This window comes from Lynx rufus, unplaced genomic scaffold, assembly GCF_022079265.1.
Source record: "Lynx rufus isolate CCGP_SWC_20201006 ecotype Redwood Valley unplaced genomic scaffold, mLynRuf1.p SCAF_1, whole genome shotgun sequence".
Classification (NCBI taxonomy): domain Eukaryota; kingdom Metazoa; phylum Chordata; class Mammalia; order Carnivora; family Felidae; genus Lynx; species Lynx rufus.
The window spans coordinates 231,751,367-231,764,652 of record NW_025814823.1 but is presented as its reverse complement, the minus strand read 5'-3'; the positions used below and the strand labels follow the sequence as shown (position 1 = coordinate 231,764,652).

The 13,286-nt window shown below is 49.8% G+C and overlaps 1 protein-coding gene across 1 annotated transcript; it reads left to right on the top strand.

The window, feature by feature from the left end:
- The first annotated feature begins 7 nt into the window (after positions 1-7).
- On the top strand, positions 8-13,286 carry CCT5 (chaperonin containing TCP1 subunit 5). Its single transcript, XM_047094117.1, has 11 exons — positions 8-311; positions 3,218-3,278; positions 3,807-3,971; positions 5,232-5,430; positions 7,015-7,207; positions 7,288-7,437; positions 8,933-9,052; positions 9,644-9,829; positions 10,427-10,564; positions 11,057-11,237; positions 12,925-13,286. Exons 1-11 carry the CDS (start codon positions 207-209, stop codon positions 13,050-13,052), a joined length of 1,626 nt encoding a protein of 541 aa, XP_046950073.1. The 5' UTR covers positions 8-206; the 3' UTR covers positions 13,053-13,286.

Genomic DNA, 13,286 nt, shown 5'->3' with positions numbered 1-13,286 from the left:
CAGGGTCCTGGACGATAGAAGTTCCCTGAGGCCCCTGATTCCAGAAGCTACGGTGTGGCGTTAAACTAGTCTCGCGTGAAAAATAAGTCTCGCGCGCCCGGACTGCGCACGCGCGCGCTGTGGCGCCCTCCCGCGACCGGAAGGCGTGCTCTGGGTTCCGGAGCGGACTCCGCTGGTCTGGGGAAAGTAACCACTGCTGCCGCACCATGGCGTCGGTCGGGACCCTCGCCTTCGATGAATATGGGCGCCCTTTCCTCATCATCAAGGATCAGGATCGCAAGTCTCGTCTTATGGGACTTGAGGCCCTCAAGGTAACGGGACGGACGCTGGCGGTGGGATGAGAGGGGAGGCGGCCGAAGCCCGCGGCTCTGCGCCTGCGCAAGCATGGGAGCGGTTCAGCCATGTGCTCCCCGGAAAGGTCGGGGATCCCCTCTCGTCTTCGGCCCTGCACCCCGCTCCTTTAGCTCGGGAGAGGCCGATGTAGAAGCCTTTAATCCCGGTTTGGGAGTTGGGGTGGAGCCGCTAGCGCCCTTCAGCGTTGGGTGGGGCGGGTTCAAGTCCTAGGCTCTGAGCCCGCGTCTCCGATCGCTTCTCCAGCCTGTGGTCGTTCCTTACGGTGTTTCCATCGGGAAAGGCAGAGGTCGTTCTCAGGTCACCCGGCTGCGAGAGAAACAATAGCCCTTGAGGATGCCGTTCGTTTTCCGGTCACTCCTTAAAGACTTGGTCGCTTATAGAGTAATTTCTTGCAATGCGTGGCCTAATACTGGATGTGGTGTCGTGAAAATTAAAAACGTGTGCTTTTAACGCAGAAACTTACCACCGCAAGAGTGGAAAGTGGACACCAGTGACCGTAACACAAGGCAGCGTGTGACTGGAATCACCAGTTACGGATGCAGCTAAAAGTTGGAGGGTGTCCTAGAGACTGGCTTCTGATCGGGGATGGCGTCACTGCTTTGAATGCGAGAGAGAGCGCGCTAGCACCTGGGGGAGAAGGGACAGCAAAAGCCAAAAGCTGGGCAGAACGCATGGCACGTTGTAGGGCAGAAGAGCAATCTGGTTTGGAAGGAGCACAGTCTAGTCTCAGTGAACGGTAGGGCCCCAAAGGTGGAAACCCTCGAATGCCCCACAGTCAAGATGTTATCCCTGGAAGGAGGGAGCCTTTGAGGGGGTTTTGAGCAGAGCCACGGTTGAGGTAGAAGTGTGCTTCAGAAAGTAGGGTCTGGTGGACCAAAGGGGCTAAGAAAGACCAGAGGCGTTAAACCGCCAGGAGTCCAGGTGAGCACAAGCCTGTTTAAACAGACGAAGAAACCGTAGAGTTCCCTCGCTGTTTGTCTTAGGACAAGCTGCACAGCCTCTCTGAACCTCCTTTCTCGGCGGGGGCAGCACGCCTCTGTGGAGCTGAGGATGAGGATCGAACGGGGCAACTTAAGCAGGGGCCACACGGTGCTCGATCTGTGGTGGATACTCGAGCGCTTGTATCACATACTCCGTTTCATCGTTCGTTTAAAGGAACCAGCAGAGAACATACACCCTCCAGTACCTCGTGTGTAACAGCACGACAAAAGCTATGTGTTGTGTGTGAGCTGTCACGCTAGCTAGTTAATGGGCACTCGTACTCTGCATCACACGATCCTCACGCTCGGAGGTAGGTATTGGGGTGACAGCTGCAAGCGTGGCCCCGGAGCGGGTAAGGTGACAGAGCTAATCCAGAACGGGGCCATGATTCAAGCCCACCCCTGGCTGACTCCAAAGCCAGAGTTCGGAGCATCGGCAGGGTTAGCATTCGGGGCCAGGTCATTCTTTTTGTTGTGGGGGCCTGTCCTCTATCGGACGCAGAGCAGCAGACGGGCCTCTACCCACTTTGTGCTGTTAGCAGCCCCCACCCCATTCGTTAGAACCAGCAATGTCTGCAGGCATTGCCAGGGGGCTCCTGAGGGACAGAATCCTCTAAAAAGTCCATTACACTGACAGATCGGGCAAAGTGTATTTTCGTGGTTACCAGTATTTTCACCGATCCGTGAACTCTGTTCTTGTCTCAGCTGCCAGATGCAGTGACTAGGGAGGGCTCCACGGATCATGGGCATTTGAACTGCGTTCAGTGTCGGTCAGCGTTTTGATGACTGGAGGCCCTTCGGTGCATTAGCGCTTCAAGGATCAGAGGGCATATGTGGGGGGGACACATGGACCGCCATCGTCACTGGAAGGGAACTAGGTCTCAGATTGTGGGGGGCATTGAAGAAAAACGGAAGCTTTCAGACTCCATGTTGAGGCACTAGGGAGTCATTGGAGGTTTGGGGACCGGCAGATGACACGGTTGAGGAAAATGGGTGAGTTAGCTGGGCGTCGGATGGACCTAAAGGACAGGCGGTGAGATCAGAGACCCCGGATTTCTGTAGGGTGCTGTGGAGCCAGGCCAGGCTGGTGACAACAAGACTAGGAACGAAGGAAACAGCCTCTGCGGAAAAAACACACTGCTGATCGTGTGTGCAAGCAGGAAAGGATGCTGGCAGGTTTCCATTGAGTTAGCTGTCGATGCCCTGGGCAGATGGCAAGGGTGACTTTTCACCTATGGGTTGTGTATTGACTCAGCCGTCAATTTCTGGGTGTATTTCTGCAGTAAGTCTAGTATGCCGGTTCAAGGGGCTGTACGTGTACATCTGGACTCTTCACATGAGGCTAGCATTGCAGGACGGTCTTGCAAGGCCTGTCCCTGTCCCGTCAGACCGCACCTGCTGTGAAGTGGGGCAGATAAGAGAACCTGCCTCGTAGGTGTGCTGGGAGTTAAAGCTCTAGGCTCTCGTTCTTTTGCGTAAGAATTACCTACTAAAGCTGGTGGTTGTTATCACGCCAAGGTTTAGACTTGGGTGTTGCCTCTTAAATGTAGAAGCTTCTGGAGAACAGAAACTGTTCTGTATGATTGGATTTTATAATCATCAAGTGTATGCTTCTAACTATTAAAAATTGGGGGCCTGGGTGGGTGGCTCAGTCGGTTAAACATCTGACTCTTGACTCCAGCTCAGGTCACGATCTCATGGTTCATGAGTTCAAGCCCCATGTCGGGGGGTGCCTGCTTGGGATGCTCTCGCTGTCTCTCTGCTCTCTCCCTCTTGTGCTCACTCTCTTTCTCTCTCAAAATAAATAAAAATAAACTTTAAAGAAAACCACTGAATTATTAAAGTTATTTGTAACTTGAACCTTTTCTGTGTCTTTCATTTAGTCTCATATCATGGCAGCAAAAGCTGTAGCAAACACAATGAGAACATCACTTGGACCAAATGGTAAGAGACTACCATTCTGTGTTAATGCGTGTTATGTCTAAATCGTGGAGAGTTGATGCAACCCTTTTATAGAAATTTGGGACGTGGGGCAGGGGGCATCCTAGGCCTCCAGCACTAACACACTTGTTTTGTGTATTTCAGGCTTTAAACACATTTATAAGTGCAAGTACAATTTTAGGTCAGAGGTTTTTTTCTTCTTTTAACATTTTATTAGCATTTTCCACATCAGGGCTGTCATTTTTTGTAATTAATACATTTAGTGATGCTCCTCACCCCCATTTCTCTAGTTTTAGCCCTTTAGGTGGTTTTGTACTCACCAGTGCAAAAATGTCTGCACACAGATACTCTCTTACGTATGCTGAATTTTTCTGATAAATTCTGTAAATAGGCATTGGGTCAAGAGGTCTAGCTTTTTTTTGGTTTTGGTGCAGATTGCATTTTTGTTTGGTTTTGTTTTGGGGGGGCTTTTTTTGTTTTTTTGTTGTTGTTTTTTGCATAATGTCATTCTAAACGTTGCTGTCTTCCTAGGACTTGATAAAATGATGGTGGACAAAGATGGCGATGTGACGGTGACTAACGATGGTGCTACCATTTTAAGCATGATGGACGTCGATCACCAGATTGCCAAGCTGATGGTTGAACTGTCAAAATCACAGGATGATGAAATTGGAGATGGGACCACGGGAGTGGTTGGTAAGAAAGCAAATTATCCTTACTTGTTTGAGAGGCATTCCTCAAAGTCACGCACACCTGCCAAGAGTGTTTGCTCTGAATCAGATCATGAGAAGACTGTTGCACAAATCCAAGTTGAAGGACATGCCGAAATACAAGCGGCCCAGACTCTTCAGAAGTCCTTGTCCTGGAACAACAGGACAGTTCTTCAGGGGAGAGTTAAGCGGCTCTTCTAGATCAGGGGAGCCAAAGAGAAATGACACGCGGCTGTAATGCAGAACACTTGATGGGATGCGGGCTTTTTCTTTATTTAAACTGGGGGGGGGGGGGGAGGGCGGTGTTTGGGATACATGGGAGGATTTGTGGATCGTGCATTGCAGAGTAGTGCCCTGTTAAGTGTCCTGAGTGTGACAGGTATGTTAGAGTGATAGGGAGATTGCCCTCGTATCTTAGCTTACAGCTGAGACGTGTCATGATTTCTGCGCCTCTCACATAGTTGAAGGGAATAGGTGTGGGTTCGTAGAGAAAACAAATGTGGCAAAATAGTGTTAATCAGTAAACGATTCATTTGAATGTTCTTACGCTTTCTCTGAAGTTCTGATATACTTAGAAATGGGGAAGATGGAAGACAGAAATAGTTTTAACGTTACCTTTTCTGCAGATGAGGTTTGAATTCATTTATTCAGCAAGTATTTGTTGGGAACCAAGCACTGTTATGGATGTGCTTGGAGTATAGCAGTATTGAAACAAATATCATCATCTTTGTGGCCCTAAAATAACGGGAGGAAGGAAGATGGTGAGGAGGATAAACCATAAGCATATTATATATAAATTCTCTTATCACCAGCACAAATTTTACTGACTAGAAATCCCTCTCCTGGCAGGGCGCCTGGCCGGCTCAGTTGGTAGAACATGCAGTTCTTGACCTCAGGGTTATAAGTTCAAGCCCGCATTAGGTGTAGAGATTACTTTAAAAAATCTTAAAACGAAATCCTTGGCTCGGGAAACACGAGCTTTTTGCCCTTAAACGTTCTTAGGTTACGTTCTTCACTTACGTTTTGTCCATCACTGAGAGCTGAACATCCATTTATAAGGGGTGACCTGTTAGATCTTTGCTAGAAGCAAAACCAGAGTCTCCCTTTTAAAAAAACACTTCAGCCTCCCAGATCCTTTTGCCTTAATTTTGGACCCTTCACATTCCCAGGGTGTAGCATCTAATTGGTATCGATGGTGTAAGTGTCAGTGCTTGCCTGACGTGGTTGTGCGCTGTCTTGTCTGCAGTCCTGGCCGGCGCCCTGCTGGAGGAAGCCGAGCAGTTGCTGGACCGCGGCATTCACCCGATCAGGATCGCCGACGGCTATGAACAGGCCGCCCGCATTGCTATCGAGCACCTGGACAAGATCAGCGATAGCGTCCTCGTTGACATGAAGGACACTGAGCCCCTGATCCAGACAGCAAAAACCACGCTGGGCTCCAAAGTGTACGTTTACAGTACAGTTCTTCAGCGCTTCTAGAGGAAGCAAAACGTGTGTGCTTATTGCTAAAAACCTCCTTTTGTAACGATCGCACGTAGCTTCATGCGGACTCGATGAACTTCTTTCCACTTTTGTTGTTATTTTGCTTTGCTTTGTTTCTAATGCAGGTGTAGCCACATGCATCTTGTGTTTTAGTTGGAAACTGAAGTTCCAGGCTTGGGTATTAAATCCTCTCAGTATTTGTAAGAGATCCAGGGCTTTGATTTAGCAGGATAGGCTGTGTTAGCAGTCAAGCAGAAATAAATGGTCCTACTTGGGGAATGTTAGCCTTCAAAACACCTTCTACCATTTCTTTGCTAGGAAGCCATTTAGGAGGAGAGGCTCTCCTTTTCATTATTGACCAAGCAAGTTACTGGTCCAGAATCTTAATTTAGTGAGAAGGGGCAGTCTTGAAAGTGACTTACATGGGGTGTTTTCCACGCTTGCATAATGCCTGCTGTTTACCAGGCCTGCTGCCACATCTTAAGAGCACAGAGACACAGTGCCTGTCCTCTGGAGACCCAAAGCAGCCTCGGCCAAAAGACACACTTATTTGAACAATAATGGAGACCTGTGGGCTCTTGGCACGATGTAGCATGAAAATTCTAGTATGAGGAGCTTTATTACTGGTTTTTCGAATCAAGATCAGGGTGAGAAACATTTTAAACTTTAATTTGTGTGGTAGTTTTAGCAAAAAGGCATGGCCTTGTCTCAGAGGTCAGGGGAAGTGCAACAAAGTTGTTGCTCTCTCCACCCCTAGGGAAAAGCCTCTGCCGCCACGCTGTGCTAGAACGTGCTGGGTGCCAGGTGCCCTCTTACACGGGTGCTGAGACCAGCTGCTGGGCAAGGGGGCCACCGGGATGGTCTCTGTCACGGCGCACTATTGTTCTCCTGAGAGGAAAGTGTCCTAGTTGAAATGCGTGAATCTTATCATTGCTTTGTAAGTTGATCTTGTTATATTTGTAAGTCTTTGTAAAATCCACGTATTTATAGGTCTTTACTACAGAAAACGTTCAAAACCACTGACAGCAGCCAAACATAGTGTGAGGCAAGTTATAAATCACTTAGGGTACTAACATTTACGGTTTTCCCGTTATCTTTTCTCTAAGATGAGTTGAGATTTCATGCACTGTTTCAAGTATTAAATTTCCCTTGAAGTTTTTCCAGAACCAAAAGTAAATTTATTGAGCAACTTATTCAGATGTTTCAAAGCTTTCAGAAAAGATCCCCGCCCCCGCCCGGAACTGATGTTGGTGGAAATTCCTGCAAGGGAAGCAGCCATGTGGAGTCCTCTGGCTTCTTACTGAATGCTGCACCCCATTTACACAAGATGTCATTTTCTCCCGTCCCAGTTTACGGCTCTCTTTGGGTTCTGTGGATCCCAGCTTGAGAACCCCTGCCCCAAACTTGAAAGTGCAGGTTCTAGTGGCACAGCTGTCTACAGAGTCTGAGCGTCCTTCGTTTTATAAGACGTATCTGAGTTGCCACGTTACGTTCTGGGTCCTGCTGTGGCTGTAGTGGAGTGAAAGGTTGCTCTTTGTTTTCATCAGGGTTAACAGCTGTCACCGGCAGATGGCTGAGATCGCTGTGAATGCTGTCCTCACCGTAGCAGACATGCAGCGCAGAGACGTGGACTTCGAGCTCATCAAAGTGGAAGGCAAAGTGGGCGGGAGGCTGGAGGACACGAAACTTATCAAGGGCGTGATCGTGGACAAGGATTTCAGTCACCCACAGATGCCAAAAGTGAGTCCGTGTCCTGCACGGCTTCACGCTGTTTTTCACTCCTAAATCCACGAATTGAAAGATTCTCTTTGTCCCCACAGCAAGTGGAAAATGCCAAGATTGCAATCCTCACGTGTCCTTTTGAACCGCCAAAACCAAAGACCAAGCATAAGCTGGATGTGACCTCTGTGGAAGATTATAAAGCCCTTCAGAAATACGAAAAGGAGAAGTTTGAAGAGATGATTCAGCAAGTAAGTCTTCCCATAGCTTTTCGTGAGGTAGGTCTGTAGGTGGTAACGTGGCACTCCTCTTTACCATCTTGATTCTTCAGCGCGTGGCTGCAGATGCCGTGTCGGTGTGAGCCCCCTTTTTTCACTTTTAAGTTAGAATAGTAATCAGCATTCACGGCGAGAAGAAATCAGGTGGCACAGAAAGGCTTAAGGGGGAAGAGACCCGATTCACAAAATGGTCACGTGTCTGGGGCGCCTCAGAGAGTTGGCTCCGTGACCTTCGAGCTGTGCTTTCGATTTTACGATACTGTCCTGGACTCATCTGAGCCAAGCTCGTATGTTCAGGGTATAAACACCTTAACTCTCCTCCTCGGGCTGCTAATAAGCGTGCACACCCTGACAGTGGTTCCTCTTTGGGCCTCTGTCCTTGGGGACTTCCAGCATCCGCACACGGGTACGTGGACGTGGGTATCGGTTGAAACGTTACTCGTGACAGACAGGCAAGAAGTTACGTGGGTGTCTCTCTTCAGGGGGGGAGTTGGGTTCGTCTGCTCCTGCGTGATCTGTGTCTCCGCCTACCTCATACCAGGCACCGTCGTAGGGACCTGAGACACAGTAGTGACCAAAGTAGAGCCCTTGCTCTTGCGGCGCAGAGTAAGGGGATGGTGGGTAGGGGCCGTGCTAAAGACGGGGCCTCTCGGGCAGAGACCCACCTACCTGGGGGAGGGGCACTTACCCAGCTGGGGTAAGCTGGGGCGGACAGCGGGTGCAGAGGCCCTGAGGCAGGAGCAGGGTTGGCATGCTGACAGGTCGGAGGGGCTGAAGACCCGTCACCTGGGCTACAAGGCTGCCGTGGAAATGCCAGGCAGGGTGCCCGGGGCGACAAGGTGGCAGGACCTAAGAGGCCGAGGGAATCGGATAGGCGTGTTGGTGGATATGCGGGTTGCTGGGGATGATGACAGGAAGGTGATGGGCTGCATGTTTTTAAAGAACAGGAATGGCCCAAAGAGGAACGTTGTAGGTACTTGTGAGGGGCACGAGGGAGGAGAAGGAGCCGTGTGAGGACAAATGCTGAGGCAGGCTGGTTTCCAGGGGACAACCAGGGTTGGCCCCCAGGGAGAACGTGGCAGAAGCGAGGAATGTGCAGGAACGAGTCGGCTGTTAACGGACGGAGGGTCACGGAAGAAGCAAAAGCAGAGAGCCGGGCTCGAACTCACGAAGTGTGAGATCATGACCTGAGCCGAAATAGAGTCTGACGCTTAACTGAGTGAGCACCCAGGTGCCCCTGAAGTACTGATTCTGAAAGCATATCAAGAACTGAAGTGATTCCCTTTGATACTTGCTCATTGTTTGGGATTTGGGCCTGACAGAAGGTAGACACTTCTGTGCTTCCTTCCTTCTCTTTTCTCTGCTTTATTTTAACACTCCCACCTTGCACGCCCCTTTGTGCGCCTCATCTTTTTCCCCGAGCACAAGGAATACTTACTAACGTGATGGGCGTTTTTCTCCCCCGCAGATAAAAGAAACTGGCGCTAACCTAGCCATTTGCCAATGGGGCTTCGACGACGAAGCCAATCATTTACTTCTTCAGAATAACTTGCCTGCGGTGCGTTGGGTAGGAGGACCGGAAATAGAGGTAGGCGGCTCGTGGGAAGAGACTTCCGAACGCAGGGCTCAGGCTCGATGCCTGTGCGTGCTGGGGGCCTGCTTGGGGAGCAGTTGCCGTGAATAACCACGGTGTCAAGGCTCCACAGATAGAGGGCCAGCGGGGAGAGAGGAGAGTGCTGCGATCTTTCTCTATTTCAGCCACAGTGCTGCGAGTTTCTGGTGTTCCGTGGGATTTAGAAATGCTTTCCGTGTGTCGTCGCACTTGGCTCTCTGAGGCAGGGACACCTGCTTACCGACTGGTGTGTCAGCCACACGCCGACCGCCGTCCCACACGTGGTCCGTGCCCCGGGGCAGGCTCGGCCTCCGGTCCTCACCGCAGCCAGGGTGCGATCGGTCAGGACACGGTGACACGGAGGGTGGTGGCGTCACCCCGAGACACCGGCTCCTCAGAAACCCACTCGTTTCATAGGCCTTCTTGGGTTGACCTTGAAATTTGAGGCTAGAGTGGGTTGCAGTTCGGGCACAAGGTAGCCCTGGGTGGAGTTTGGCTCTTCTGCGGTCTGATCGTGAGAGCCCAGTGTTCACCAGCACCTTCCTCCCCCCGACCCACCCTGCCTAGTTGATCGCCATCGCGACAGGAGGGCGGATCGTGCCGCGGTTCTCAGAGCTGACCCCTGAGAAGCTGGGCTTCGCCGGGCTCGTGAAGGAGATCTCCTTCGGGACGACTAAGGACAAGATGCTGGTCATCGAGCAGTGTAAGAACTCCAGGGCTGTGACCATTTTCATCAGAGGAGGAAATAAGATGGTGAGAATCCTAGTGACTTGCCCTGCATTCTTTTCTGCCCTTGGTGTAGGGTTTGGTTTTGCCCAGAACGTGTTTGACTGAGATACGGGTGCCATTTCTCAAAAAACGATCATTTTTCTCAAAGAAACCGTGGCTTACCGAGGTGTAAAATCGCCGAAGACCATATTCGGTGCTACCTGTTAGTGCTACGCAGGCCTTTTTTGCGTCGCTCGGGTGGAAGTAGGGGCCCGGTGCATCCACGCTGCTAATCTCCCTCCCGCGAGAGCGAGTCTGTACCGCATCGGCATCAGTGAGACGGGCCTCAGGTGTCTCTTAGTCGGTTTTGGCTCGTCTGACCACTTCCCATGGTCACGTGTCCCGAAATGAGTCACTGGCTGCCTCCGCCTGGTGTTCACGTAACCACGTGGCAGAGAAAAGGGGGAGAACGGCAGAAATCACCTGGTAATGAACATCCTGGCGTGTGCTCTCCATTTGTTCCTAAGCAAGGTGGCTTTGATGCCGGTACCTGGCAAACAGAGGTTCAACCAGGCGCCGCGGATTTGACTCTAAAACACTAGATTGTGCTAATGTTAACTTCTGCGGAACTGTCTTCCCTAGATCATCGAGGAAGCAAAGCGATCCCTTCACGATGCTCTGTGTGTCATCCGGAACCTCATCCGGGATAATCGTGTCGTGTATGGCGGAGGCGCCGCCGAAATCGCGTGTGCTTTGGCCGTCAGCCAGGAGGCGGACCAGGTAAAACCCGTGCGGGGCCTCAAGGCGTAAAGCAGTGGGACTGAACAAACTGGGGGAAACAAAGTGAAACTGGGGGAAAAACAAACTGGGGGAAACATGGGTGAGCAGCGCCTGGTCCTCGCCCTGGTACTGAGGTGCAGCCTCCCGAAAACTAGCATTGCTCAGCCTTCTCAACCTTTCCAGCCTTGACAATAACCGCTGTCCAGTCTTCAGTGTCCTCATTTGAAGTTCCAAATAAATTGAATATCGTGACTGTCATAACTAAAAGTAGAGCTGATTTGTCTTCAGACTCCTCTCACGTGTCTGTCTTCTCCATCCTTACTCTGTCGTGACATTTTAATATTCTGGTAGTTTAACAGTAATCAAGACGGTCTGTTCTTAGAATTCTTCGTGAGTTAGGTTTTCAAAGTATGCGATTTAATTTACCCTTCCAAATTGCCTGCTTTTTGTCTTGTTTTTTGCTAATAAGCACGCTTACCTGTACCCTTCCAGTGCCCGACCTTGGAGCAGTACGCCATGCGGGCGTTCGCGGATGCCCTGGAGGTCATCCCCATGGCCCTCGCCGAAAACAGTGGCATGAATCCCATCCAGACTATGACCGAAGTCCGAGCCAGACAAGTGAAGGAGACGAACCCCGCTCTTGGGATTGACTGTTTGCACAAGGGAACAAACGGTGAGAGCCAGTCGCAACCCGGTGGGGCCGTGTCTGGGTCAAGACCGGGTGATCTCCTGCTGGTCGCACAGTGTGCGGTGCCTTCCGTGAGCTTCGATACTTTCGCACTTCGGATATTCGGGTCCTAAGTTGTAGAATGTTTCGGTTTGATTACCTGAGGATTTGGTCAGACTGCTGGTCCTGTAACGCGGCACTCCTTAATAACAGTAAGCTGTAGCACGCTGGCTTACACCAAAGGTGACTTCTGTTTCAGTCTCTGGTTTTAGAAAGTCCTTCTTCTCTTGCTCTTTAACACCGATGTCTGTCAGGTAGGTTCTGGATGTCATGGGAAGCAGCCTGGCAGGTGACTTGGTGCTGTCTGCTTATTTTGTGCTTTTGTCCAGGACTTAGGGGTGTTTTCAGATGTGACGTACTGGGACCGTAGCCATGTGTGTAGTTTAGAGGGTGATTTCACTTAAGCTTGTTGGAACGGTGGTGCCAGTGATTTCTCACTAATGGGGCCAGGCCCACATTTTTTTTTTTTTTTTTAATGTTTGTTTTTGAGAGAGAACACGCAAGCGGGAAAGGGGCAGAGAGAGAGGGAGCCACGGAATCTGAAGCAGGCTCCAGGCTCTGAGCTGTCAGTACAGAGCCCGATACGGAGTTCGAGTTCGAACTACGAGATCATGACCTGAGCTGAGTTCAGGTGCTTAACCAACTGAGCCCCCCCGCCCCAGGCACCCCCAGGTCTGTACTTTTGCAGCCACTCCCAGCCCATGGAATCAGATGATCTGTGCTTTTATGTAGAACAGCAGCTATGTCCTGGTTTTCATGTTCACAGCCAGCAGAGTTTAATAACAGCAGCAACTCTTTGTCAGACAGATATTCACATTTTCTTTAACTTGAATGCCTGGTTCTGCTGAAATTTGTTTACATCTTTCTTGGAATTATTTTGTTTCATATACAGTCTGATTTTTTCACTTACATTGGGCTTTCTAAAGTATGTGAGTGAATATTTTGTGGGATGAAATGTCGCTGAAAGGTTTTAGCCAGTCACCTAGCACTTTGGCTTGTCATTGAAGGGAGGTCCCCTTCACCCCCAGCTTTCTGGGACCCAGGTTCAAATTCCAGACTGTCCTCTGGAATAATGGAATCTTACTACCCCTCTGAAAATGTAGCTGGATGAGTGGTTTCTTCTTAATGTTTTGTTTTTTTTTTTAGAGGGAGGATACACGCAAGCAGGGGAGGGGCAGAGACAGAATCCCAAGCAGGCTCCACGCTGTCAGTGCAGAACCCGACACAAGGCTCGAATTCACAAACCTCAAGATCGTGACCTGTGTGGAAATCAAGAGACGCTTAACTGACTTACCCAGTCGTCCCCAGATTTATATTTTTTTAAGTTTCAGTGTCTTTGTAAAAACGAGAGCAAGATGGGGCGCCTGGGTGGCGCAGTCGGTTGAGTGTCCGACTTCAGCCAGGTCACGATCTCGCGGTCCGTGAGTTCGAGCCCCGCGTCAGGCTCTGGGCTGATGGCTCGGAGCCTGGAGCCTGCTTCCGATTCTGTGTCTCCCTCTCTCTCTGCCCCTCCCCCGTTCATGCTCTGTCTCTCTCTGTCCCAAAAATAAGTTAAAAAAAAAAAAAAATGAGAGCAAGTTACTAATATCAAATACACATGTTTTAGGATAATTCATTTATTTGTGTTTTCCAGATATGAAGCAACAGCATGTCATAGAAACTCTGATCGGCAAAAAGCAACAGATCTCTCTTGCCACACAGATGGTTAGAATGATTTTGAAGATCGATGACATCCGTAAGCCTGGGGAATCCGAAGAATAAAGAAAAAATTGAGAGTAAATGTAGTAGTAAGGTTCACTGTTGTGATTAAATAAATGGATGTCTTGTGATGCATCTACAGTTATTTATTACTGTGTCTTTTTTCAGACACTGTAGATGCTATAATAGAAACAGCTGTTTAGTTACCATGGTTCTCCTGTTGAAAGAAGTTCAGTTATGGGAATGCGGTCTCGCAGGCTTTTGTATCTGTTCTATTAAAGCGGTCTCTTTAAACAA